This window comes from Phoxinus phoxinus (genome assembly GCF_949152265.1).
Source record: "Phoxinus phoxinus genome assembly, chromosome: 6".
NCBI lineage: Eukaryota > Metazoa > Chordata > Actinopteri > Cypriniformes > Leuciscidae > Phoxinus > Phoxinus phoxinus.
In genome coordinates, this window is record NC_136881.1 from 28,070,747 (window position 1) to 28,096,677 (window position 25,931).

Below are 25,931 nucleotides of genomic sequence, written 5' to 3' on the forward strand. Positions count from 1 at the left end.
TGAGTGTGTGCATTACATTTGAGACTGCTAAATTCTATACTTTTATCGTAGTACAAAATGTTTTCTGTGGTTTCATAAATTCATAAAATCCTCCTGGTTTCCAGTTCTTCAATGTCTGTCTTTAATATCCCCTTATAGGGTTAGAACAGTTTGTGAAAGTAATGTGGAAGCTCTTCAAAGAGACAGAGTAACAAAGAAAGTGAGAGAGAAAGAGCGACAGTGGAGAGAAAAAGATATTTAGAGTTTCTAATTTCATGACGATGATCCTGGGTAAATGAGTCCTGCCCAAATGAATAGAGTCATAAAAAGAAATAAAGTTTAAAAGCTCTGGAATTAATCAAGTTACAGACACGCTGTGACCATCAGGAATGTTTCAGAAATTGAATAATGTGAGCTGTGTGTGTGTGTGTGTGTGTGGGTGTGTGTGCGTGTGGGTGTGTGTGTGTGAGTGAGAGAGAGAGAGAGAGAGAGAGAGAGAGAGAGAGAGAGAGAGAGAGAGAGAGAGAGAGAGAGAGAGAGAGAGAGAGAGAGAGAGAGAGATAGAGAGAGAGAGATAGAGATAGATAATCACAGTGGCTACCTCTCTGCTCTCCTGTAATTTCAGCAGATGTTTAATCTCTCTCCAGAGGAGGTGAATGTTGCTCATGCTGAACAGTATTAGATATGGAGTCCCTCTCCCTACAGGCCACTGGAGGTTAATGTAAATATCAAACTCAGCAGCATGTGGCTTTTGGAGCATCACTGTATTTCACAGCACCATTTCTCCTACACACAGATGCCCTGAATATCCATCAGACCAATTCTTCATATTTATTACTCCAATTTTTGCATTTAAAAACAGTACTGTTCAAAAGCTTAGATTCTGTTTTATTTATGTTTCTGAACAAAGTCTCTTATGCTCACAGGCTGCATTTATTTGATCAAAAGTACAGTAAATAGTTTTCTATTTTGTTATGTTTTAAAATTTAATTTAGTCATATGATGGCAAAGCTTATGCTCGATAAATATTTCTTATTAAGAATGTTGAAACAAAAGTTGCTGCTTAATGTTTTTGTGGAAACCTTGAAATGTTTTTTTCAGGATTCTTTGATGAATAGTTCAAAAGTTCATTAATGGAAATATTTTATGAAATTATAAATGCATTTAAAGTCAATTGTTACTTTTTGATCAGTTTGCTGAATTAAAGTATTATAAAAAATAAAAATAAAATATTACTTACCCCCAAACTTAAGAAGGGTATTGCTTATGTTATAATATGGAAACTGTACAGTTGGATAAATTGTTATGTCTGAAATGGCTGATGGAAAGATTTTCATTTCAATTTCATGTCTTTATTAATAGTGGTTTGACAATACATATTCTGCCCCAAACCTCAGTTTGAAAAACATTTGTTTCGGTTACAAAAAGGTTGTTTATTGTGTTTCTACTGGTTTTGGGAATTTCACCCTTGGCTTGACTCGTGGATCCTGTGTTCAGATACAGCTATATGAAAAAACAACAACATACAGGTATATAGATGATATTGATGTGTATTAGTTAACTCTAGCCACACCTCTCAATTAAAATAATCTGAAATCATCAAAATGAGGATAATAAATCTACTTGCATTATATATTCCCTTTTATGAATCTGACTACTATTTTGCTCAATAGGTTTTTTTTTCTGAACACACTGTATAAGAAAGAACACTTATACATGATTACTGAAGCTCTGGCTCTTATCATTCAGCCTGTTCATGACCTATTTATGACTATAAACAGAACTGTTGTCAGATTCGACAGACATTTCCAATATTGCCATCATCTGTGCATCGTTGTCATGGGGCTTATTTATTTCACAGGTGCACGAGATGTGCTCTCTGATCTTCTGCACCAGACACAGGTCAAATGATGTGGTTGATCAGAACACAATGGTTCCTGCTCTGTTGGATGTGTCTTTTTCCTGCAATCGTTTGAACTCATCACGGGTCGAGCGGTCGCAGTCGGCTCTATGTTCCGTTTGTGATGTGAAGCAATGCTCTGATGTGCAGATGTCCTCATTAGCTGCACCTACTGGAGATGATCTCGTATTCTCAGATAATGATGTATCCTGCAGTGGACATCCAATGTTATTAGGTTGATAGTTCTTCTTATTTTGTTACTATTGTTATCATCCCTTAGAAACAACATCGGAGAACTGAAATCCCAATGCATAGAACATGTTACTTTGACTCAGTTGATGGTACTTGGACCCATGTCTTGACTGTATGTGATGTTTAGATACGCGTCCTTCTGACACAAACACATATACGCATTCGCTCACACAGCTTGATCGAATAGCTCCTGACAGCTGCACAAAAGGCTAATTCAAAACATCCTTGTCCTCATCAGCAGCGCCTGTTTATGGAACCTTGCTTAGTTCAGTCTCACCCCTTCTGTAGCCATTCTGAGCATACTGTAGGCCATTCAGAGAAGGATTCTATTTAACAAACAAAGTGCAGCTAGCACCAGCAATAACAATGCCAGCAGAGGAGCCGCGGCTGACAGACAGGACTTAGGACATTGAAAACCAGCTCTGAGGAGGCTGTGAAAAAGAGCTCCGGCAATGGGGATTTTGGACAGCACTGCTAAACGACATAATTAGATAGTGGGGCTGGCAGTGTATAAAACATCTGCTTTCTCATCTGTAGAAAAAAAAAATAGAAATGGCGATGAGAAAAGGGAGGGGGAAAAACAGCAGAGAATTGCAGAGAGAACAAGCCCGTAAAATGTGAGGTTGAAAGAAAGGCCTTTACCTTGCAAACCTCAATAGAGAGTACATATCGACTATACAATTTATTTCCTACTCATCTCATTGTTTGTACCATATTCCATTCTGTTTCTCCTCAAGTCTCTTTCAGATAGGGCTGGGCGATATGGCCAAAAGTATTATCACAAATTTTTTTTCCATGTCAGTCGGTATCGATTTATCACGATATTGTTTTACCATTAATGGGGAAGGAAATGTTTTCCACATATTTGTTAGACCTTGAGAATGAATGTAAATAACTTGTTTGATCTCAATTAAAATCCACAGAGTAAGCTACCTTTTAATTTAGGGCCCCATGAATCCATTTTATTTCCCCCTAAATTCCTTTTTTTTTTTTCATTTCATTAAAAAAAAAATTCTGGGTTCTGTTTTATGATTTTATACAAAATTATCATAACAGTTGTGTATAAACTAATGAATAAAATTTAAGAATTACATTTAAGTATACAATAATAATATTTCTGTCATCATTTCCTCAAGTTAAACCGGACTTTTATTTTGACATGTTGTCATTTATTTATTTTTGTTTCAGCAGAGCCCGTCTACGGAGAGCCTGCCCACTCCCTATTAAAGTGTGTATGTCAGGTTAAATTTTTAATTTTGATTAACACAAAATAGTGAGGGGAAATACACGTTTGACAAGTTGATGTATTGTTTTGTATGTTTTTCGATACCGAAAGACAGAATATAAGATGAAAAAGTTCGTTATTTTCAGTCCTCCCTTAAAACTGCTCCTCCTTCCAAACGAATCGTTTGACGTCATATGAGGGAGACGTCTCCCCAGCTCGCTGAGCTGTGTTGATAATTGCACGAGTGATGGAGCGAGAGAATTAGTGATTAGGACATTTATTTAGTTATTTAAGTTAGGTCGTTAGTATACGCAGGCGTATTTTCACGATGGTGAATTACTGCGTTTGTCCTGTGTGCAAAAACACCGTTAAAACCGGTCACAGAGTCCACTGTGTGCCGTGCCTGGGTCAACTTTGTTCGGACCAAACGCGCCGACTTCAGTGCTGCTTCCGTATCCAAGACTTCGGTCATTTGCAGCGCCCATTTCACTGAGAAGGACTACGCGGTTGGAGAGCTCATGAGTTATAAAATGGGATTTAAAACCCGAGTGAGACTGGCAGCTGATGCGGTGCCTACAGTGTATGTACTGTAGTAAAGCAGTCGATCGCGCCCGCGCCCCTCCCCCTCTCCCTCTCCCTCTCCCTCTCCCTCTCCCTCTCCCTCTCCCTCTCCCTCTCCCTCTACCTCTCCCTCTCCCTCTCCCTCTCCCTCTCCCTCTCCCTCTCTCACACACACACACACACCAACCAACATATTCCAGCATTGCAATATTGACATCGATCGCAGCCTGTTCATTATATCATGATCTTCAGAGCTAAGGCGGAGCTACAGATTAGGTGTCCCTAAATAACCCGCGTATCTAACAGTAGTTCCACATTAATTAATTTGCACGCGAGTTTAATTTATTTTTATACCGTGTATTCTCCGTGTATATTCATGCACTGAACCGTGACACCCGAACCGTTTCGGTTCAATACGAATACATACCGTTACGCCTATACTTACCAGTACCTGACCAACTCTCCACTGGTTCTTCTTCACACCAGATATTTATGTTTCTTCGATATGAATTATTTACATTTCTGTTTGGCTCCTCATCTGTCTCCCGCCTGGGAGGCTCAAAATTGTATGGCTGTGGCCATCGTATAGGTTTGAGGGGGATTTTGCATCTCCTCAGACTCAAAACTCTCCATACTTGAATAGAACTTTGTTGGCACGTCTCCCTCATATGACGTCACACCTCAGCTGCATTTTAAAAATATGATCTTGACAGAAATGGCTATAAAGCTTATTGTAGGGCAGTTACAGTAATAATTTTAATGATAATCACATTTTCACTCAGACATCTAAACCTTATTTAATATATCTAAAAAAAAAGTTAACACGCTAGCATTCTGCTAATGAACGCTGATTGGTCAGTGAAGTACTGATTACGACCAGAGAATACCGTTTGATGGCATCATGGCATCCGAAGCGGGACCAGAATGTCTTCAAACAAAAACTCTTCTAGCACGTGTATTTACCTGTGTCAGCTGTGTTGTCGATGCCTCGAAGAAAAGAAAGTGCAGAGCGCGAAAGCACCAAAGTGACTGAATGATTGCCGTTAAGCAGTATCTCTGGTCGTACGATGTGTATGACGTCATTGACATTTTAAAAGACTTTTTAAAGCAAATAAGTGACTCTAAAAAATCTAACACCCAGCAATGTGCACTTTTTTTTTTTGTATCTCCTTTCGAATACAACATTCAAATTACTGGACAAAAAGTTATATCCTGAGAAAAGTGGATTTTGAGGGGTATAGCTCCATAGACCTCTATTCATTCTGCACTCGTCCTGTGAGCGCCCTCATATGGAATCAGAGTGGAACTGCAACCAGTCAGAAGCCGGAAGTGTAGCGAGAGTGAAACTTCTCCCCTTATTAGACATTCTCTGGTTTCAGTTTCAATATTGGATGGTGATTTTCTCAACTGAAACGTTAAGTGACTCAGAAGCAGCTCTGGAGTTCATGTATGTCTTTATTGAGATGCAGATTGTTCAAAATGCCATGAGCAAGCGTGTTTGAGTTTGTGAAACGTTAGTAGACGAAACTACGCACTCATTCACACAGAGACACATAGCACGTGCAGACTTATTAGCAACATGCACTGTGGTGCGTTTCCCAAAAGCATCGTTAGCCATGTTCGCAAGTTATCGTTATCAGCGTAGTTCAACGAGTCAGTGTTTCCCCGAAACCATCGTTCCAACGAACTTTCGCAAACAGCATCGCAAACTTGTGTGGTTGGAACGACAGCTCTCGACCTGTGGTTGAAAGCATAGTTTCTAGTTTACATGACATGTGGACTTAATATATCCTTATCCTGATAAGCAAGTTGACATTCAGTATCATGGGCGTCGGAACCATTGTATATGGGTGGGACAAGACCCACCCCACCCACTTTTTAAGACCAATGATATTGGACCCACTCACTTTTACATTCAGCGCTGTCTGTTCGCTTTTCAGAGCGCAGTCAGTCAAATCCATTAAACTTGAGGAATGCCCTAATGAATACTTAGGGCATTTAAGCTCCATTTCCGCTGAAATCGCTACATTATATTTCTCAACGAGCCGCAACTGACGAAAATAACCGCCCGTTGTACCCTTCTAGTCAAATATTGCGTTGCAAACATCAATAACAGCTGATGGTATCAGCGTGTTAATCCACGGATAGCTGTGCATATAAGCTGTGCACGACGTGGAGGCAAAGAACAGGCCGACGTGAAGCGGAGTTTACTTGTTTAATTAAAAGGCACCAAAATACATGAAATGGTATTTACTCCAGGAACATTTTTCTGGGGGAGGACCCACCCACTTTTTTTTGGCTTCCGACGTACAATCATCTTTTATTTAGAATACATACAAATTATATTTACGTCTTTTAGTCAAGAGATTTAAAGCGTCGTTTTTTGAAGAGTGTGCATGTGCAAACGTGCTCTACTAAGTAAGAATGACCTATGATTGAATCTGGAAATACAGCAAAATAACTGAGATAAATGAGAAATAGTCCTCAGATGCCATGTTTGCAATTTATATCTAAACATTTAGTGTTAATTCGATCTCAAACAGTTTCATTAAAAAGTTATTACTCCACCACGTGGGTGACGTCATAAACCAAGGTGGTTGAATCCATAGACATTCATAATAAAGGCTATGTCTCGTCCGCGCTGCTGGCCAATGGAGGACGACGTACGCACCTGGCGGCCATCTTGTCACAGACAGCTCGCTCACTCGTAACATTGTGTTTTAATGGTGCATGTACTTTTTAAATAACCATAACTTGCTCAATTTTCTACCGATTTTCAAACGGGTTGGTTTGTTATAAACATCAGAGATGTAGTTATGACACTGCATACGTATGAATAATTATAATATTATATATTTCAACATGTTGAAGCATCCATAATTATAGCCACGTTAATAGTGTTTGTAAGAAACCAAACCGTTTGTAAATCCGTCAAGATTTCAGCGAAATAAGAGTATTTGTGTTCGTGCAGATCACTCACGTGGGGTGCTTTCCCCATACAACGGCGTAACTCGCTGCTTCATTACCATAGTACGATGCATCATTAAAAGAAATGAACTTGCTAGTCACGACTGTTTCCCGAAACCATATTGTTGCAAAGTGGTCGTTCAACCAGGTTGGTTTATGACGTCATGCACGTGGTGGAGTAATAACTTATTTTAACGAAACTGTTTGAGATCGAATTAACGCTAGATATTTTCATATAAATGTCAGACATGGCATCTGAGGACTATTTCTCATTTTTCTCCGTTTTTTGCTTTATGTCCAGATTCAATCATACGCTTGTTCTTACAAAGTAGAGCACGTTCGCACATGCGCACTCTTAAAAAACGTTGCTTTAAATCTCTTAACAAACTAAAAGACGTAAATGACATTTGTATGTAGCCTATTCTAAATAAAATACATAGATTGTACTGAATCAGCTTGCTTATTTTCCTCAAGATAAGGATTTATTAAGTCCACATGTCATGCAAACTAGAAACTATGTTTCTAACTACCGGTCGAGATCTGTCGTTCCAACCACACAAGTTTGCGATGCTGTTTGAGAATATTCGTTTGAAAGATGGTTTCGGGGAAAAACACCGACTCGTTGAACAACGCTGATAACGACGGAACTTGCGAACATAATTGGCTAACGATGCTTTTGGGAAACGCACCTCAGGCCATATATATATTTTAACAGAAACTTAATTCACAATTGTGAACAAAATCAGTTTCAAAAAGCTGTTCTCTGTTATTTTTTCCCTGTATCTTGGGTTTGATTTGTGTTTGTACTGGGGGAAAAGTGACACTCCTCCTATGGTTCTGTTTTGGAGCAGCAATATAAATTAGATATTGGCAGTGACGCAGGTGGCATCCACCACCGCGCTTTGTTGACCACTTTTAATTAGGCAGCACATTGTGCCGTGATCCACCCCACTTCAGTCTGGGCCGAGTCAGTAATTGCTAAATTTACTGTAATCAATGTGAGGAAAGCAGAACTTGATGATCTGCCAGAAAATTCCTGTGTGGCAAAATGGGGAAAAGAGAAACATTCAGCAGACTTGCATTCTGAGTACTTTTACTGTAAACTGAATTACTTTCACTGATGCCTTCAATACATGTCTTTTTCAAATGTTGTAAAGCATCTCACATTTGATATCACTAGTTTGGTATATGTTAAGAGAATAAATAAAGAGGAAAAGAGGAAGAGAATGAAATAAATAGATTATATGATCTATACGATTAATAGTTCTCCATATTTTACATTTTATTTAACACATTTTATTAGAATCTACCATGCCACCCAAACAACCACATATTTTAACTTTAACTGGATTCTTGAATGTGGGCATATGAATAGACTTTAAAATAGTCCATTTCTTTTTTGAAAGTGTCCATATTTTCAAAGCTCTTCTGTGTCTTTCTGCTAACCTCACTAGCAGCGTTTCCATTACCCTTCAAATTGTGCGAATTGAAATTGAAAATGCGTCCGATGGAATCAATTTAGCATAAACTCCCATATATCGCAAAACAAAGTTTTTATACTCGCATTAGGGGGGTTTTCAGACAATTTGAAAAAAGAATATTTTGCAAAACTGCAATGGAAACATTTTTTTGCATTTACAGGTTACCTGGCGTACGTTAAAGTCGATCATTCTTTAAAGAAGGTTAGGACAGAAGACAATTTATCAAGACCTTGAAGCAGATAGGAGGGAGAAACACCCAGAAACACATAATATGTGGCCGCTCCCAAGTATAAGGGGCTTTCCTTGCCATTAATGCTTGGATAACACAGCTACGTCTCCTTCGATTAAAAATAGTGGCTTGTGCACTGGCTACGATATACGTACACTTACCAACAACCGTTGCCATGATTTTTGGAATGACTTATTGCAAGAGAAAAAAAAAATGTTTAGTCGCATAACATCGGCTAATGGAAATGCCGTCATTTCGTAATAGTTTTTTTTAGCGACATTTAGAAAAATCTGTATCCGCAAATCTGTAATGGAAACTCGGCTACTGTTTTGGAACACAAGAAGAATATTGGAAACACTGGATTGCTGTGCTGTTTTCTACATCCATTCGGTGTCTTTTTATGTTTTGAATATGTCTTTCTTGAGGACAGACAGCTTCCTACAGATCAAGATGTAGGCCATCATAAATGAAGAATGTAACTGAAAACTGTCGTTTTGAAAGGGTGAGTTACAGGACATGGATAAATAAGTAGCTGTGGCTTTGCAAAGCGAAATTGAGGCATTCAGCTTTTGGGTTTAGCTATATTCTTACTGTATGTTTACATATGTGAATTGTAGTGCTTTTCAAAAACCAACTTGTCTTGAACCGATTTTTCCCACCACTTCCACTAATCATGCAGTTAAACATGCCCTTTATTCGGGTGACAATGCCATGTCAGTGTTTTCATGCAAACTTAACTGTTATTTATTTACAATAATGTGATCAGTGATAATATTACATACTAATTGGCTTCATCACTCATGTCTCCTCTCCACCAGTAAGCTGCTGTGTGGTGGGCGTTCTGGCGCACTATGGCTGCCGTCGCATCATCCAAGTGAATGCTGCACATTAATGGTGGTTGAGGGGATTCCCCCTTCTATGTAAAGCGCTTTGAGTGTCGAGAAAAGCGCTATATAAATGTAATGAATTATTATTATTATTATTATATTTATATATTTTTACGGTCATTTGACAGATAATTTCTTAGTCACTAATTAATCATATTGTGTTTAGTTAATTTTACTCTGATAAAAATGACAACTAATTTGAAAATAACATAATTGGCTCAGGTAGGTCAATCTGCAGTGTTGTTTTTTTTTTTTTTTTGTATCATGCATATTATGCAATTTTTTGCAATGCACATTTTTGTCACTTTTCACCTTGCAGCTGTTTATGCTGATTTGATTTAACTTTTACAATGGACTCTGAGGAAAAACCTCAAGGGCTGAGAGTGTCATTTGGGACAAGGCCTACATGTAAATTACTCACAGCAAACTTAAGTCAACCGTTACATTAATAACCTAGGCAAGCTCCACCTGTGCTCCGCTACAAAGTCTTGCCTCTGTTTTCCTCTGGGTGAGTGATCAACATTGCTGCCAGCAGTTCTCTTTTTGCGATTGTCAAGTTGATGTCACATTCTTCTAGTGAAATTCCCCTCTGCCAAGCTTGAATGTGCTTGCATTCTTATTTTTTTTCTTCTTCTCAGAAACTCTCTGAGGCCTTAATAAAGCAATGCTTTTGTTTTTAAATTATTCACAAACACAGTGGAAAAAAGCCGTCCAAATCCTCTGAGCTGCTACTGGAATCCAAGCACCTGCCTCCCATAATCCACTTTGCTAAGTAGCACTCTAAATCATTTCCCTAAAAATCTCTGTGTCTTTTTCACCGGATTAATTTTCAGTGAATAGCCTCTGTCATTTCCAATTTACTCACCTGAAATATTTCTATGGTGAAGCTTGCGCAAATACAAAGCACTAAAAGGCATGTAGACTTATTCTGGATGTATGTTTGAAGCATGGTATCCTGAATCCTTCTCTCAGAGCTTTCATCACAACCATTCCCCACTGCATTAGCACCCACCGCCAGTGAAAAGAGCTGTTATCAGGGGTCTATCTGTGAGAATGGATAAATTGTAGATCAAATGGGGCCTCTTAGACCTTCTAGAGCTCCACTTTTTACATCCTGCAAATGCCCATTGCACAAATAGAAGAGGCGTCAGAAACACAGAGGAGCACATAGCTGCACTTAAAAAGGCGCTGTCCACTGCACACCTCTTACCGTTCAGCATGATCATTTTGAGATGCTTTTTCATTCCCAAATTAGAAAAATTCGCCAAAATGTGACATGCTATTCTGGCATGATGGAATTTATGGTTGGCACCAATTCTGCTTTCCCGGGTTTGAAAAATCCCAGACGGATGTCCAACCAGGAAGGCAAAAACTTGCGTGTGCGTTTACTAAAAAGGTTATGGATTCTAAAGGAGTATCTAAAGGAGAATATTGGACCTTTGGCTGAAATGTTCTGTGTAATGTTATTGGATCAGATTGGAAAGCTTTTTTTAAGTTGCTGGCTACAGTGATTTCAGCCAATTGAATGTGTGTTCAAACAACAGCTATGATTTAGGCTAAATTTTGATCATTGCATTACTGTAGGACAATTTAGGTGTGAATAAGTTACCTCGGAGAGTTCTTGAAGATGTTTCATTTTGAAGTTAAAGTACCTCTCAAAATGATGCTGTTGTTTTTCGTATTTGAGATCTAACTTGATTTAACCGGATATTTTGTGATGCATTCTGTCTGGAAATTTCCAAAAAAAACAAACATTTAATCTGAATATATTTATATTTTACTTTAAAAGTTTTCTCTTTCTCCACAGGGCTTCCCACAGGGCTTAAATGATGGTCACATTTATACCTGGACAGACGGTTTGAGAAGAAGAGACTGGCATGACAACGAGAGCATCAGGAAAGATGAACAACGTATTGGTATGCACGCTAAATCTACTGAATATTATAGATTAGACCTTTTCTTTCTTATGATTGATACTTGTTCCTTTCAAAGCATATGCAAACCTCACATTATCACAGCATAAAGGACATCAAACGGACTATAGAGGGATGATTTGATGATGATGACGTTTTCTTTATGGCTTTCATTTAGTGTAAGACATTATTTTAGAATCCCTGCCAAGCTGTCTCTGTAAATCAACTGGTTGCCCCTGTGGCTAAAGAGACTTTATTGATCCATCTGAATTTACGGGTGGTTAATAATGTAAGGGTGTCTTTTTGCTGTGTTAAATTTTAGCTGCATTATATCCTCGGCAGTTAAGGATATAAATGGCTATCAAGGTGCTTACTTTGGTGTTTATTATGTTTGTATGTTTTTTTGCTAAGCACAATTTGCCCAATTCTTAGACTTGTTTAGTTTCAACTATAAATCAGTCAATAACTGACATGGATAGTTATTGTTGGTATTGTGCCTGCAGTAACACCAGAGTCATATGCATATCTGTCCATGTTTGAATGTGATGTAACAATCTGATAAAATTCACATGAAATAAATTTTAATTAGGGCTGTCAAAAGATTAATCGCGATTAATCGCATCCAAAATAAAAGTTTGTGTTTGTATAATATATGTGTGTATACTGTGTATAATTATTATGTATAAATACACACACATTCATGTATATATTTAAGAAATATTTGCATTTATATACTGTATATACATTTATATCATTTATATTATATATAAATATTTTATATATAATATAACAAATTTTTCTTAAATATGTACATGATTGTGTGTGTTTTTATATATATAAATAATTATACACAGTATACACACATATATTATACAAACACAAACTTTTATTTTGGATGCGATTAATCACGATTAATCTTTTGACAGCCCTAATTTTAATATGATAATAATTATAATAATTTGTGACATTTATATAGCGCTTTTCTGGGTACTCAAAGCACTTCATATATGGAAGGCAACCACCATCAATATGCAGCATCCACCTAGATAGTCATCACCATATATATGTGATGCGATCTGGGAAAACCCGTCGGATGTCGCGCTGTCACGTTTTCAGTAAGGTCTAAAAATAGATCGAATGTCAGTTTTTTTGTCAAAATTGGGTTATCATTAAATTATTATTCTATAACATCTTGTCTATCATCTCTGAATATATCTTAGGAAAATTCGCTAGTTTAGTGCAGAAAAAATGCGATTTATAGTGGCAAGCTGAAAAGACGGTGTCTTTCTCTTTAAGAACACGCACGGCGGAGAGGAGGTGCAAAAAAACTTAATCGCGCACAGCTCTCCTTCTCTTAACACTACAAAGACAGTTCACCTATCAAAATAAACTACATACCAGAATAAAGGTCCCGCCAGTCCTCTGTAAACTACAACGCCACGCACTTTTTATTTATTTATATTTTCCAACGTTATTGTGTGATGCGGAGCAGAGCACAAGAGAACAACGGAGTCTGAAGTAGCTGCTTGCTTAACAGATCTTGCTTGCCTCTCAATCGTCCAATTTCAAAACGGTTTTCACAGGATGAATTTTGAGTTCATAAGTTTTCGAATGATACCTAATCTATGTTTATACTAAAATATGTAATATGAAAAAAAGGCAATAAAAAAAGAGTGCTAATGAACATAGATTAGGTATCATTCGAAAACTTATGAACTCAAAATTCACCCTGTGAAAACCGTTTTGAAATTGGACGATTGAGAGGCGAGCAAGGTCTTTTAAGCAAGCAGCTACTTCAGACTCCGTTGTTCTCTTGTGCTCTGCTCCGCATCACACAATAACGTTGGATAAAAATAAATAAATAAAAACTTGCGTGCCCTTGTAGTTTACACAGGACTGGCGGGACCTTTATGTGGTTTATTTTGATAGGTGAACTGTCTTTGTAGTGTTAAGAGAAGGAGAGCTGTGCGCGATTAAGTTTTTTTGCACCTCCGCTCCGCCGTGCGCGTGTTCTTAAAGAGAAAGACACCGTCTTTTCAGCTTGCCACTATAAATCGCCATTTTCTGCACTAAACTAGCGAATTTTTCTAAGATATATTCAGAGATGATAGACAAGATGTTATAGAATAATAATTTAATGAAAACCCAATTTTGACAAAAAACTGACATTCGATCTATTTTTAGACCTTACTGAAAACGTGCCAGCGCGACATCCGACGGGGTTTCCCAGATTGAATCAAATATGTTGTTTTGCTTTTGCTCCTTACATACCCTCTATTTTCTAAATGCCTCTTAAGTGCCTGCATTTCCTTTTGGGTGAATTAATTTTGACATTGCAGTGCTTTTACATTAGAAATTATTTTCAACTGCAGACAATAAAAAAATACTCTTAAAGGGCATATTGCAGGTTAGAGTACCCAGTGAGCCAATGTATAGAACAATAATGTAGGAACTAGATTTAAATATAAACATATACTTATAAAACGCTATTTAGGCTTCTGGAGTCGTTTTTGTGAGAGAATTTTACTTCCGCATTTGAAAACCGCCAAACCGGAAGTGACGTATCATGAGGGAGCGCGGTCAAAGTAAACAATAGGAAAGCAATGGATCGCAATGACAGTTCGGACGCTGAGGAAATTGTAGCCTAAATGTTTACTCGTATGACAGACCTCAGCCATATAATTATGAGCCTTATATGAAGCCAAGAGAGTAGACAGGTCAGGATTAGACAAAACAACGGTCAGAGGAGACACATTGAGCTGTGGTGTGAGGAGAACAGGGCAGGAGTCGGGTCTCGATGAGAGAACAGTGTTAGCTTATACAGTAGATGTATTCACGTTAGCCGACGATATGTATAACACTATGCTCAGATCACAATATTGTAATTATGTGTCAGGCATTAGCAAAGCTAGTATTTAGACCCTTACCTGCACGTGTATGTCAGCCATTAGGAGACAGTTTCCAGAGAAAGAGGGACATTATAAAGGTTTTGAATGGCCCCATTTGGTGATAATGAATAAAAAAATAATCACAATCACAACTTTCTTACTGTATAAAAACTTTATATGTAGAAGCAGCCAACACAAACATTAAAATTCGGAGTACAGATTGAAAATGAACATAATATATTATATTATAATAATAATAATAAGTGTCGGCTGCAGACTTGCAAGACATTACAAGTTTATGGAGGATACGTTAATGAATTAAATTAAGACAAGGCACATTTTGTAAAACAAATGTACAATAAGTGATCTCTGACGGATCCGTGACCGTCATGTTTCCCACCGGTGGCCGACCCACATGCTGACGGCGGACCGGGCGACCCGATGAAGGAGCCGGGACAGTGTGCACATATCGCCGTCATCATATAACGTGACGTTAACTCATCATATCGCCGGGATTATAATCATGCAGTCTATAGTGAACACTACACACTACCGCGTTTTTCAAAGCAGACGCAGAAGCGAAGGCCGTCTCTTACCCTGCACAAAACGCACACAAACACGGAAGAAAGCACCATCCTTTTTCTTGTTCGGAAACCTGTGGACTCGATGTCCTGACAGGCCATAATTCACAGTCATTTATCACGATAATTATTAATTGAAATACAATAACCACCGAAAACACACTGAATCACGACCGCTTCAACATAATACCAGCCTATTCTGCACTGAGCGAACGCAGCGCCCGGCAAATGACTCCCCATTGTGACGTAATATGACGCGGTGGTGAAAAAAAGCGTTTTTTCAACACGGTCAAGGAAACGGTCAATTTGTCCCCTTATGTCTGGCAAAAGCATTTTTAATCGTGCATTTACTTTTCATATGGTATTTTCATACAAGGTTATATATTAATTCTGAAAAAAAAAAAACCTGCAATATGCCCTTTAAATCCCCAATTCTTTGCAAGCGCTCAGGAAATCAAATAGTTGTTTTCTTCAGGTTAAAGTTATTTGGCTGCAGATTAATATGACTAAAAAGAGGTTCCCAGAAAGAGGTTTGTGTTATAGCCCTTTGGAATAAAAAAATAATAAGTCACTGTATTAGACAGGGAGATTTGTCAGATTAAAGGGAGGATGGCTTTTCTGGCTCCTGTAGGCAGGACCATGTCCTTCTGCATATGGCCCACTCTGCCCAACTGTTCTGTGTTGACCCTTCACGTTAGAGCATGCTGCACTATTCTATCAGAGGGCTTTCAGGCACACCATCTGTTGTGACAAAGCTTATGATAGAAGCCTCTATTATAAAAACCACCCGCTAATTTTTAATGAATCTAGTTCATTGGAGCTGGTAGTACATTAATGCTAGAGAAGAGCAATGGATCTTCTCAGATCAATTTGGACATGGCCAACAAATTACAATGCAAGTATCAGTTCTGACAGGATACACATGATCTGAGCATTAAAGCTGTCCACTCCAAATTGTACTTATTTATTATTAGTTATTTATTTAGATTACTGCTGAAACATAGCCTGGGTTTCCCCATACTGCCTTTGCGCAGCGCGATTTTATTCACGCTGAAAGGCAGTCTGGATACCGTGGACCAGATTTTCGCCTCATCTAGGGAACCAATCACAGAACGGGGAGGGAGCAGCAAGACGATGACGACATCTATGCGACACAACTAAGCAGTTTGTTTATATCCATATATACCTTCGACCCTCATGTTTATCTTGCACAAACGGCAATAATCGCTGAACGTCATTGTTTACAAAAAAATATCTTACCCACCGTCTTCTTCCTTGTCTAATTTCTGTCGCTCTACATACATCATCTGGTATAATGGAAACGATTGGCTATGAGCTACGTACAGGCGCATTTGATAGACATTCTTAGCACCCAATAAACGGCGCCGGGCATTCGTAAACCACATATAGCAACCAAATATATATATATTACAAGTGCGCTAAATTATTTTACACTTTGAAGAAGCAATTGCTAGGATTTACGTATCTTCAAATGAGACTGCAGGGACATTTACATCTAACAGACAAATCAAAATGACAGTGACATTCAATAATTTTCAAGTGTGAAGATCCTTGTTTTTAAAATTGTTATATACATCTCATTATGAAATTTGCGAGTAGACACAGAACAGAGGTCTAGCTAATACAATGCAGAAAAAGTATTTATCAAATATAATGCTGGTTGTGCAATTACACTATCTGAAAAAAAACTATATGTTGCTTCTGTTATGCACACTGTCTGTCAGTGATCAAACTCACAAATGCTGAAGCTTTTCCCAAAAGTTCTGATAACAATAATGAACTCTACATGGAGCTGTTGTACAACGCTTTTAAGAGGCAAACATGTGTACATAGTGAGAGCTTGTGCGTAGGAGTATTAAAATCTGTAATTTTGCATTATGATTTAAATGTTCTGTTTAACTCTGTTATCATGCCAGAAAATGCCAGATGAGTGGGTGTGAGGTTATTGTAATTATGCACGTCACATCGAGATGACTTTGTGCTGAAATGCACTAAGGGATACATTAAATGAAAGTTTACATATGTAAAGTTTATATATGTAATACACACATACGCGTATGCACGCACGCACACACACACAGTAGTGGTCAGTATTATTGGTGCCCCTGGTAAACATGATCAAAGATGTCTATAAAAATAAATCTGAATTGTTTATCCTTTTGATCTTTCATTTTAAAAAAATTGCAAAAAGCTAACCTTTCATTGAAGTAAAATAATTGAAAGTGGGGGGTAAATCACATGTAACCATGCATGTAACCATGGTTCCCTGATAATAGGGAGGGAATGAGACGCTGCGTCCCCTAGGGGTCGCTATGGGAAATGCCTCCAGCATGACAGGTATCTGAAGCATGAGTCTAAACACGACATTAAACTTGACATTGGCAGGCAGCAGCCTATGACGTCACTAGGTGAGGCCTAGTGTATAAAAGGGCACCTGTGCAAAACGTCATCCAATTCTTGTCTGAAGGAGACATGTGCAGGAATACCGAAAGCGTGGGAGGGATGCAGCGTCTCATTCCCTATTCTCAGGGAACCATGGTTACATGTGTAACATGAGACATTCCCTTTCTAAAGGGAACTCGTGCTGCGTCCCCTAGGGGTCGCTATGGGGAACAGAATACCCACGCTGCCATGCTGAAGGGATGAGGGCTCTATTGGCGAAGGAAGTCGAAGGACTCAAAGTCCTCATCCCTAAGGTGCACACCTGCAGGATAATCATAGACTGGAGCTTCTCAAGAACGGAGGCCTCAACAAGGTGACTCTAAAGAGAGGAAGCATAACTACATTCATATTCAGGTCAGCGTCAAAGGAGGCTCACAGAGAGCCTAACACTCAGAACTTCTATCAGACAGAGTGGAGGCCTCAGACAAGAGGCCTAGTGACTCTCTAACCCAAGGCAGTAAAAAGCTTAGAAGAGCTAAATAACTCTGCAGCCAAGAAGGCTCCAGAGAGCCTTCAACGTAATGTACTACCCTTCCACATAGCCTAACTTTAGGAGTGGGGACCTCAGCATGATGACTCTCAGAAACGAGGAGACCTAACAACGCTCCACTCTCAGTACATCTTGCAAGGTGGCTCACAAAAAGCCTACCACTCGCAATTGCTATCATAGCATTGTTAGGCCTAAAAAAAATAGCTCTCTCTAGCAAGAGGAGGCCAAACAATGCTCACAGTGTTCAAGATGGCTCACAGAGAGCCTAATAACTTAGCAAACATAGCTGAGCTCTATGAGCAGAGGTCTCAGCATGACAACTCTCAAAACGAGAAGAGATCTAACAACGCCCTACATTCAGGATACCTTGTAACGAGGCTCAAAGAGACCCTACAACTCGCAAATGGCTATCCTAGCAGAGCTCTGGGGAGCAGAGGCCTCAATAAGATAAATATCTCAGTGAGAGGAGGCCTAATAACACTCGCAGTAGCCCTGGAGGCTCACAGAGAGCCTAACAACTTAGTAAAGGTCTCAGCAATGATGACTCTCAAAATCGAGAACACTCAAAATCGAGAATACCCCACACTCAGGACATATTGCAAGGAGGCATACATAGAGCCTACAACTGACAGTTACTATCCTAGAAGATCCTGGCTGCCTGGTCAAGCTCTGAGCATTAAGGCCTCAACATGACGACTCATAATGTGAGAGGAGGCCTATCTACGTCCGACACCCAATACATCTTACCAAGGAGGCTCACAGAGAGCCTAGCTACTTGATATTGCTATCCAGGCAGAGCTCTGAGGAGCGGAGGCCTCTAAAACCGACTCTCTATAGCGAGAGGAGGCCTAACAACACTCCATAGTGCAGGCAGTAACCAAGGAGGCTCAGAGGGAGCCTAAGGACTCAGTCTAAGCAGTCTCGCCTGGAGTCTAGAACTGCTATCCCGGCTGAGCTATTTAAGTTCAGTTGCTAAGAAGGCTCACAGAGAGCCTAACCATATGGCCGCTGACTGAGCTCACAGGACGGAGGCCTCAACGCTCTGCCCTACTCAGCACTCCATTCAAAGCCTGTCAAGGAGGCTGAAAACATACCTGGCACTTGACATCCGTAAGCGGGTGGAGCTCAGGGGAGCAGAGCCGGACAACGCTCCCATTCCAGGAGCACCAATGAGGTCCAAGTGGGCCTGCTACTCCGTGCTACAGGTTTCCGAGCTCTGCGTGAATGTTGCGTGAATGTTGCGTAAATGTTACGTGAACTCAAATATTTAATTACATATAAAAAAGGTTTTCTTGTTAATTTTAAGTAAAATTATTCCAAGTTGAGATTACTTAAAAAGTGTTAAGCAAAAATGGTGCATATCAAAACAAGGCCATGTGAAATCAAAACAAATCTTAGTTGTGTTAACTTAACATTTAAAGGTGCTGTATGGAGTTTTTCTACTAAAATGAATCCATTTTTTATTACCTGTGTGTGAAGGGGTTGTAATCTTACAATAAAATGATCCACTTGGCTGGTTTTGCTATTACCTCTGAAAGCAAGTATTCCTATTTTTATGTGATGCTCCGGGTCGGATTTGCTGCGAAATCCAGTGACGTGACTGAGACCTGCATGCGCGCTCCCGAGTGTCTCGCCTCTTGCCTCGTCTACTGACTTTGCACTCAACAGCGACGACACTGCAACTTTATGACATGGAGTCTGCTAATACTAGGAAACGACTAGCACAACACAGACTCCAACACAAACTCCACATAATAATAAAAAACAAAAGAAAGCACGCGCACGAGCACTCGCTTGTAAACGCATTGGTTGCAATCTGAAACATCACCGCTAGATGCCGCTGAAAACTCCATACAGCACCTTTAAGCTAATGTATATCAAAATAAGACAAAGATTTTAGATCTTTAGCCATTGGTCTGCTTACTGGACTGCTGCAGTACATTCAATGTCTTAAAATAAATTAAACATGCAAATCACACACAATAAAGCATTTAACTTAATTTTTTGCCACAGGCTGCAACACATCATGAAATGTACAACAGCATGTGGCAAATCGACAATTGGAAGTTCACTTCCAACAGGTCACCTTTTCACCCTTTGCAACAATTCTTAAAAGATTTACATTTTTCCAACATTTACTTTTGGAACATGCAACAAACTTCTTAAGAATAAAACTAGTACAAAACTGCAATCTTCACAAAAGTTCACAACCCTGTCATCACCTCTATGCCTTCCAGCATTACCCTAGTCTGTAAAGGAACATCTGTTGAGCCACCTTTCGTGATGATCCTCAATGTGAGTTGTTCCAGTTCCTCTTCGTTCCCATGAGTATCCTTAAAAAAGATCCTAAGAAAAAACAGCAAATCTGTATTTACTTGCAACATCACTTGTTATTGTTCATATTGTTGCAAAAAATACATTGCATTGAAACACAAAATGAGAAAGAAATGTACCTTTATCTTTTAAAATCAAACAAATCTCTTACAGCCTCTTAAAATATATTCAAATAAAAAAGTTATTTTAAATTGTAAATATATTTCACAATATTACAGTTTTTTGCTGTATTTTGGATCAAATAAATGAAGCCTTGGTGAGCAGAAGACTTCTTTTAAAAACATTTAAAAAAATCTTACCTGTAGTGTGTGTGTGTATGTGTGTATGTATGTGTGTATATATATATATATAGCAACAACATAGACTTAAAATACTCCGTCATGTATGGTCATACAGACTTAAAGGAGAACTCCGGGCAATTTTTTAGTTAATCTTAATCGTTATACCTTTGTGAGTACTGTCTATAGAAAAAAAAAAATGAACCGGATTGGTGCTTGCAACACGGAGCTGCTACCGCTAATGCCCAGAGCTACCACTCAGCTGAAAACGGCAGTTATGGGGGCATATTCATAAAGAGTGTTTTTGTGACTCTAACAGACACAAAATGCAATTAAATGTATGTCCAACATGAACAAGGTCCTTACATGACAACAAGATGCGTTTAGCAACTTAGCTATTGTTTAAATTCACCTAAATAGTGTTTTAGACGGCTAGCTGTAACGTTAGTCTCGCGCTGAAGTCTCGTGGGAACTCCCGTTGTAGCCGGGAAAAGGTATTGTTGACTGAAGAGTGAGAGGCTAGTTCTTCGTCTGTATACTCGGGTTCGAATAAATAAGGATGACCATATCTTCCATGTGTTCAAAATCTTCTATATTCTCCATAGTTACGTTACAAACCATTTCTTATTCATTTGTGAGCAACTCACTCTTCACACACACAACGCTCCTCCCACCTGCACGCACGCTTCTATTTACCTTTTTCCGGCTACAACGGGAGTATGGTATAACACTATTTAAACAATGGATAAGTTGCTAAACGCATTAAATAATAATAATAATATTACACATGCATACCATTTGTGCCGTTGAGTTTTTGTGTGCCTTTGATTATGTTTGTTTTGTTTGTCAAGTAACATCAAAATATGAAAATATCTAGATGCATTTGACAAAAAGGCAAAGTTGTTTTGTTTTGGAAACCTTCTATACTTTCTACTTAGTGCACATCAAAGAGAATGTCTTGCATTGAATTTTCTGTTCTCAGCAAGATATCAGACAAAAGATCTGTCGGAATGCATTAATTACACTGATAGGATGGTGGTTTGGTTTTGACTTCAGACTGTCATAAAGAAATTCCCCATATAGGACTATTAAAATCAAAGGTGCATGTTGGAAAAACCAATACCCTCTGTATAAATATCCTATTTTCAGTTATGAAGTTTGGTTAAAGCAGCAGCGTGAGAAGTAATTAACATTTTAATCAGTTTCAAATCTCCAGTGCAGGTAGATGAGAGAATATTGCTATCAGCACTCTGTAGTAAAAACGTTTAGCTTAGATATGGAATATTAGTTTGTCAATGAGTCCTTTAATTGGTTCCAAGTAAAGTAAAAACTACATTGATACACATTTTGGAATGGCATTCTCTTGAATAGTTAGAGTCTAACTGTTAGACCATATTTTATTCTGGAAGAATATAGTAAAGGTGGAAGCTTTTTTTCTGCCACGGAATATATATTCATATATATATATATATATATATATATATATATATATATATAATTGCAAATTTATCTCACAATTCTGCCTTTTTTCCCCTCACTATTGTGATTTACATTATCTCGCAATTCTGACTTTTTTATAAATTTGCAGTTGCGAGTTTTGGCAGAATTGTGTGATATAAAGTCAAAATTGAGACGTAAAATTGCATTTGCTAGAAAAAAGTCAGAATTGTGAGATAAAGTATTTTTGTTTATTCCATGGTGAAAACAAGCTTCTATTACACCCCTCCCTCCCTCCCTCCGTCCGTCCCTCCCTCCCTCCAACTTATTTTGAACATAAAAGCGGACACGGTCATTTGTACATTGAATGTGTCTGGTCACCGGTGTCGTCTGCTTCCAGTTATTTTTAGCTGTACCAAACAGCTAGAACTGCTTATGCTACTTGATATTGCAAACTAGTACTTCTGTTCTTTCCATATTATTTTAATGTATTGTCATAATTATAAAGACACTGGTATGTATTGCAAATAGTTGTGCAAATAGTTAAGGTTTTAGTTAACACTTTGTTATTCTTCTAGTTATTTACCTATAGTACATAATGAATCAGAAGTCACACATTCACAGAAATTCAAAGTAAATAGCTTACTTCCGTGTTGCATATGAAGGTGGGTACTTAGATGTTTGGAAGCTGTTTTGGGGATGCTAGATGTCAGGATCCATTTGGCATTTAAACATTCGGGAGATGATAACATGTTGGTTAAGGATTCAGGCAAGCAGCTGTTCTCAGGGTAATATTAGTTGCACTGTTTAGTCAATTACTTACTCAGGACAAAAGAAAAGCATTCAAAGTAGAATCCTTTCTGAAGAAAAAGTGCTGTGCAGCCTACATTGCTACTGCAGTGCTTTTTTCATGTTTCATCAAAGGATGCATGTCATCTCAAAACTTGTGCTAACAATGTGGTAACATCAGTCTTTTTTTAAGTTTTTGAATCTCGTGGTTTCATTATTAGTAGATTATGCACAGACACAATGTAATTCACACACACAATTCTCTCTCTCTCTCTCTCTCTCTCTCTCTCTCTCTCTCTCATCTCACTCTTGCTCTCGATAATTAATTCAAATAAATGCTATAATGTTATTAATTCAAATAAATGTAATCTTACTGCACTACTTTATCTCTGTGTCTGATTTAAAGGGGTGGTTGAGTATGATTTCACTTTTCTAACTTTAGTTAGTGTGTAATGTTGCTGTTGAGCATAAACAACATCTGCAAAGTTACAATGCTCAAAGTTCAAAGCAAAGGAAGATATTTGCTTGTTTTTAAAAGAACTACAACAAACGGCTGGTAGGGACTAGACGACATTCCTCCGGGTTAGTGACATCACCAACCCTAAAATGTACATAAACCCTGCCCCCGGGAACACGCAGTCCATGCTGAGAAGAGGAAGTTGTTGTACATTTGCTAAATATATATATATATATTAGGGCTGTCAAACTATTAAAATATTTAATTGTTATTAATCGCATGAATGTCATAGTTAACTCGCGATTAATCGCACATTTTTATCTATTCTAAATGTCTCTTGATTTCTTTTTGTCCCATTATATTTTCTCATTTTAATGCTCTTATCAACATGGAAAAGTGGATCGGCTTGCTTTGTGCAAATGTTTTTTATTGAAAACAACATTGGGATACTGTGTTCAATTTCACACTAACATTCTCACTTGGAGCAAATAATCTCTCACACAATGTAACACTGTCCATCAATAAAAGGGTGAAAGAAATACTTGTCACCATCAAGTGATTTTTCAGACTGGACGTGCTGCGATGATAGCTCAGTTCACAATGACAAAACACACAGATCACTTTGGTCTTGTCAATTGAACCATTTCGCAACTTTTTAAAAGTAAACTTTCCATTCAGAATCTTATTGGCATCCATTTCGGCGTCTCGCGCTCATCATTCATCCACTCAAAACGTAACGTTAAAGAGGGTCGCACACCGGACGAGAAGCGCAGCGCCTCGTATTTAAAATTCGAACACATTATTCTCTATGAGTGTACACACACCGGCGGCGCCATTCGGCGTTTTTATTGAAACTTAATAAATTCGGCGTTCTTTAGAAAGTGCGCGTCCGATGTGCGATACGAGTTGTCCTAGACGCGGCTCGGCGCTGCGCTTCTCGTCCACTCTTTGGCCGGTTCGCATCGCAAGCCCAAACAAGTGTGTGCGGCGTGCCTGTTGTTTTGTTCCTGGTAGATCCGGTGTGGTGTTATAGTTTTAATAACGTTACTAGTTGTTGCAAAAGCATGTGAAAAAAAATACAAAGTTAGGCGTTAATCTCGCGATAAAAAAATTGACGCCGTTAAAATGGGTTTGCGTTAATGCCGTTAATAACGCGTTTAACGGACAGCCCTAATATATATATATATATAGATAGATAGATAGATACAGTATACACTTTTTTTACCTCGTCACAATTCTAAAGATTCTGCTGTTCTCACTTATAAAAGTAGCTGATTCATCCATTTGGTCAAGAATACAAGTTATAAAAACTAATTTATGGCTGTAGTTTCTATACACTTTTGTTGTATGGAAAAAAACAGCACATGAGGGCGAGTAGAGACTTTTTATTTGAATATAACTTTAATCAACTTTGACAGGCAGACACAGTGGAAAGTGGCTGGGACCAGAATGTACACTGCAGAGCCAGCAACTCAGTCAGCATGTTAAGCCATCATACCAGAGTATGTCTGGTCAGCATTCAGCAAAAGGCCAGGCTCATTGGTTAAGCTGCTTCAGCTGTTCAGTCATAAAATAATAACAATAAAATAAACTGTCAGTTCTCACAGTGGTACTTTCTATCTTTGGAGTGGTGATATGTGCCATTGTTAGAACACACATGCTCACCTTGCCGACGTCCTGGCTGTGTTCAGCATGGTTGCTGATGTCAGACTGCATCTGTTTCAGGAAAAGGGGAGCATGGGAAACCATACCCACTCTTAGAGGACGAGTGTGATGACTCAGTATACAAAGAGAACGGCTTCAACATCTACGTCAGCAACAATATTGCTCTGGACCGCTCCCTTCCTGACATCAGACATCCAAAGTAAGTATAGCTGATTCTCACAGCATGTTCACAGTAACCAGCCTCCAGAGATGCACAGCTTGAGCTAGACATCAGTGTTTTAACGATCCATGGCAGGCCATACTTATGCAATGTGTTTAATTAATGTTTTGTCCTAAATGAGGAATTAATTTAATTAGGATTGATCATTTAATGATTTCAAGGCTTATATATTTTTAGTTAGTGTACCTTTTGCTGTAAAATTGCAGAAAAACAAGAAAGAGCAGGCGTAACCATAAGGTTTTTAGCTCATTTCTTTATAAAACCGGGAGCATAACGCTTTGAGATTTTACCTCAAGCATCTTTGACCATCAGTAGTTCTTGGATCCACATGCAGCTTTATTAGGGTAATCCAAAATCAAGTTAAAAATATAGGCGAAGGGTCAAAACCACTTTCCAAACAATAACCAGCCAAAAAACACAGGCAAACAGGGACATCCAGGCAGAAAGTAAAAACCATTACATGGGACAATCAGATGAGTGCTCAGAAATGCAATGGCAACACTAATAAGACTTTGTAACAAAAGAGTGAAAACACAGGGCTTATATAGGCAGCGCTTAACAAGCTAAGGACATAGCTGAACCTAATCACAAAATAATGAGTCCAGGCAATGGGTTATGGGAATTGAAGTTCACCATGAGATAGCCCAGGAGCCAGGATAAGTGCCCTCTGGTGCAGATTATGAGCACTCCAGCTGGAGGATGTCACAATTATATATTGTTGAGAATAAAATTATGATCATATAACGTTTTCAACATTTGGTAATAATATAAATTTTTCTTTAGCACTCAATCAGCATATTAGAATGATTTCTGAAGGATCATGTAACACTGAAGATTGGAGTACCGGTAATTATTGCTGAAAATTCAGTTTTGCCACAACTGGAATAAAATCCATTAAAAAATATATTAAAATAGAAAACGGTTATTTTAAACTG

The 25,931-nt window shown here is 38.5% G+C and overlaps 2 protein-coding genes across 4 annotated transcripts in view; one reads left to right on the forward strand and one right to left on the reverse strand.

Annotated features, from left to right (window-relative positions):
- galntl6 (polypeptide N-acetylgalactosaminyltransferase like 6) overlaps positions 1 to 25,931 on the forward strand; it is a 191,953-nt gene that overhangs the window by 30,949 nt on the left and 135,073 nt on the right. For all 3 annotated transcript variants that reach the window (XM_079615792.1, XM_079615794.1, XM_079615793.1), the window contains 2 exons: positions 11,289 to 11,397; positions 24,837 to 24,975. In XM_079615792.1, the coding sequence (XP_079471918.1) occupies positions 11,289 to 11,397; positions 24,837 to 24,975 (248 nt within the window). The remainder of the gene's footprint in view (positions 1 to 11,288; positions 11,398 to 24,836; positions 24,976 to 25,931) is intronic.
- Positions 1,319 to 25,051, reverse strand: LOC307000314 (uncharacterized protein). The gene is made up of 3 exons (XM_079615798.1): positions 24,777 to 25,051; positions 20,039 to 20,162; positions 1,319 to 2,088 (listed from the first exon to the last, which is right to left on the reverse strand). The coding sequence occupies exons 1-3, from the start codon at positions 24,803 to 24,805 to the stop codon at positions 1,900 to 1,902; spliced, it is 342 nt and encodes a 113-aa protein (XP_079471924.1). The 5' UTR covers positions 24,806 to 25,051; the 3' UTR covers positions 1,319 to 1,899.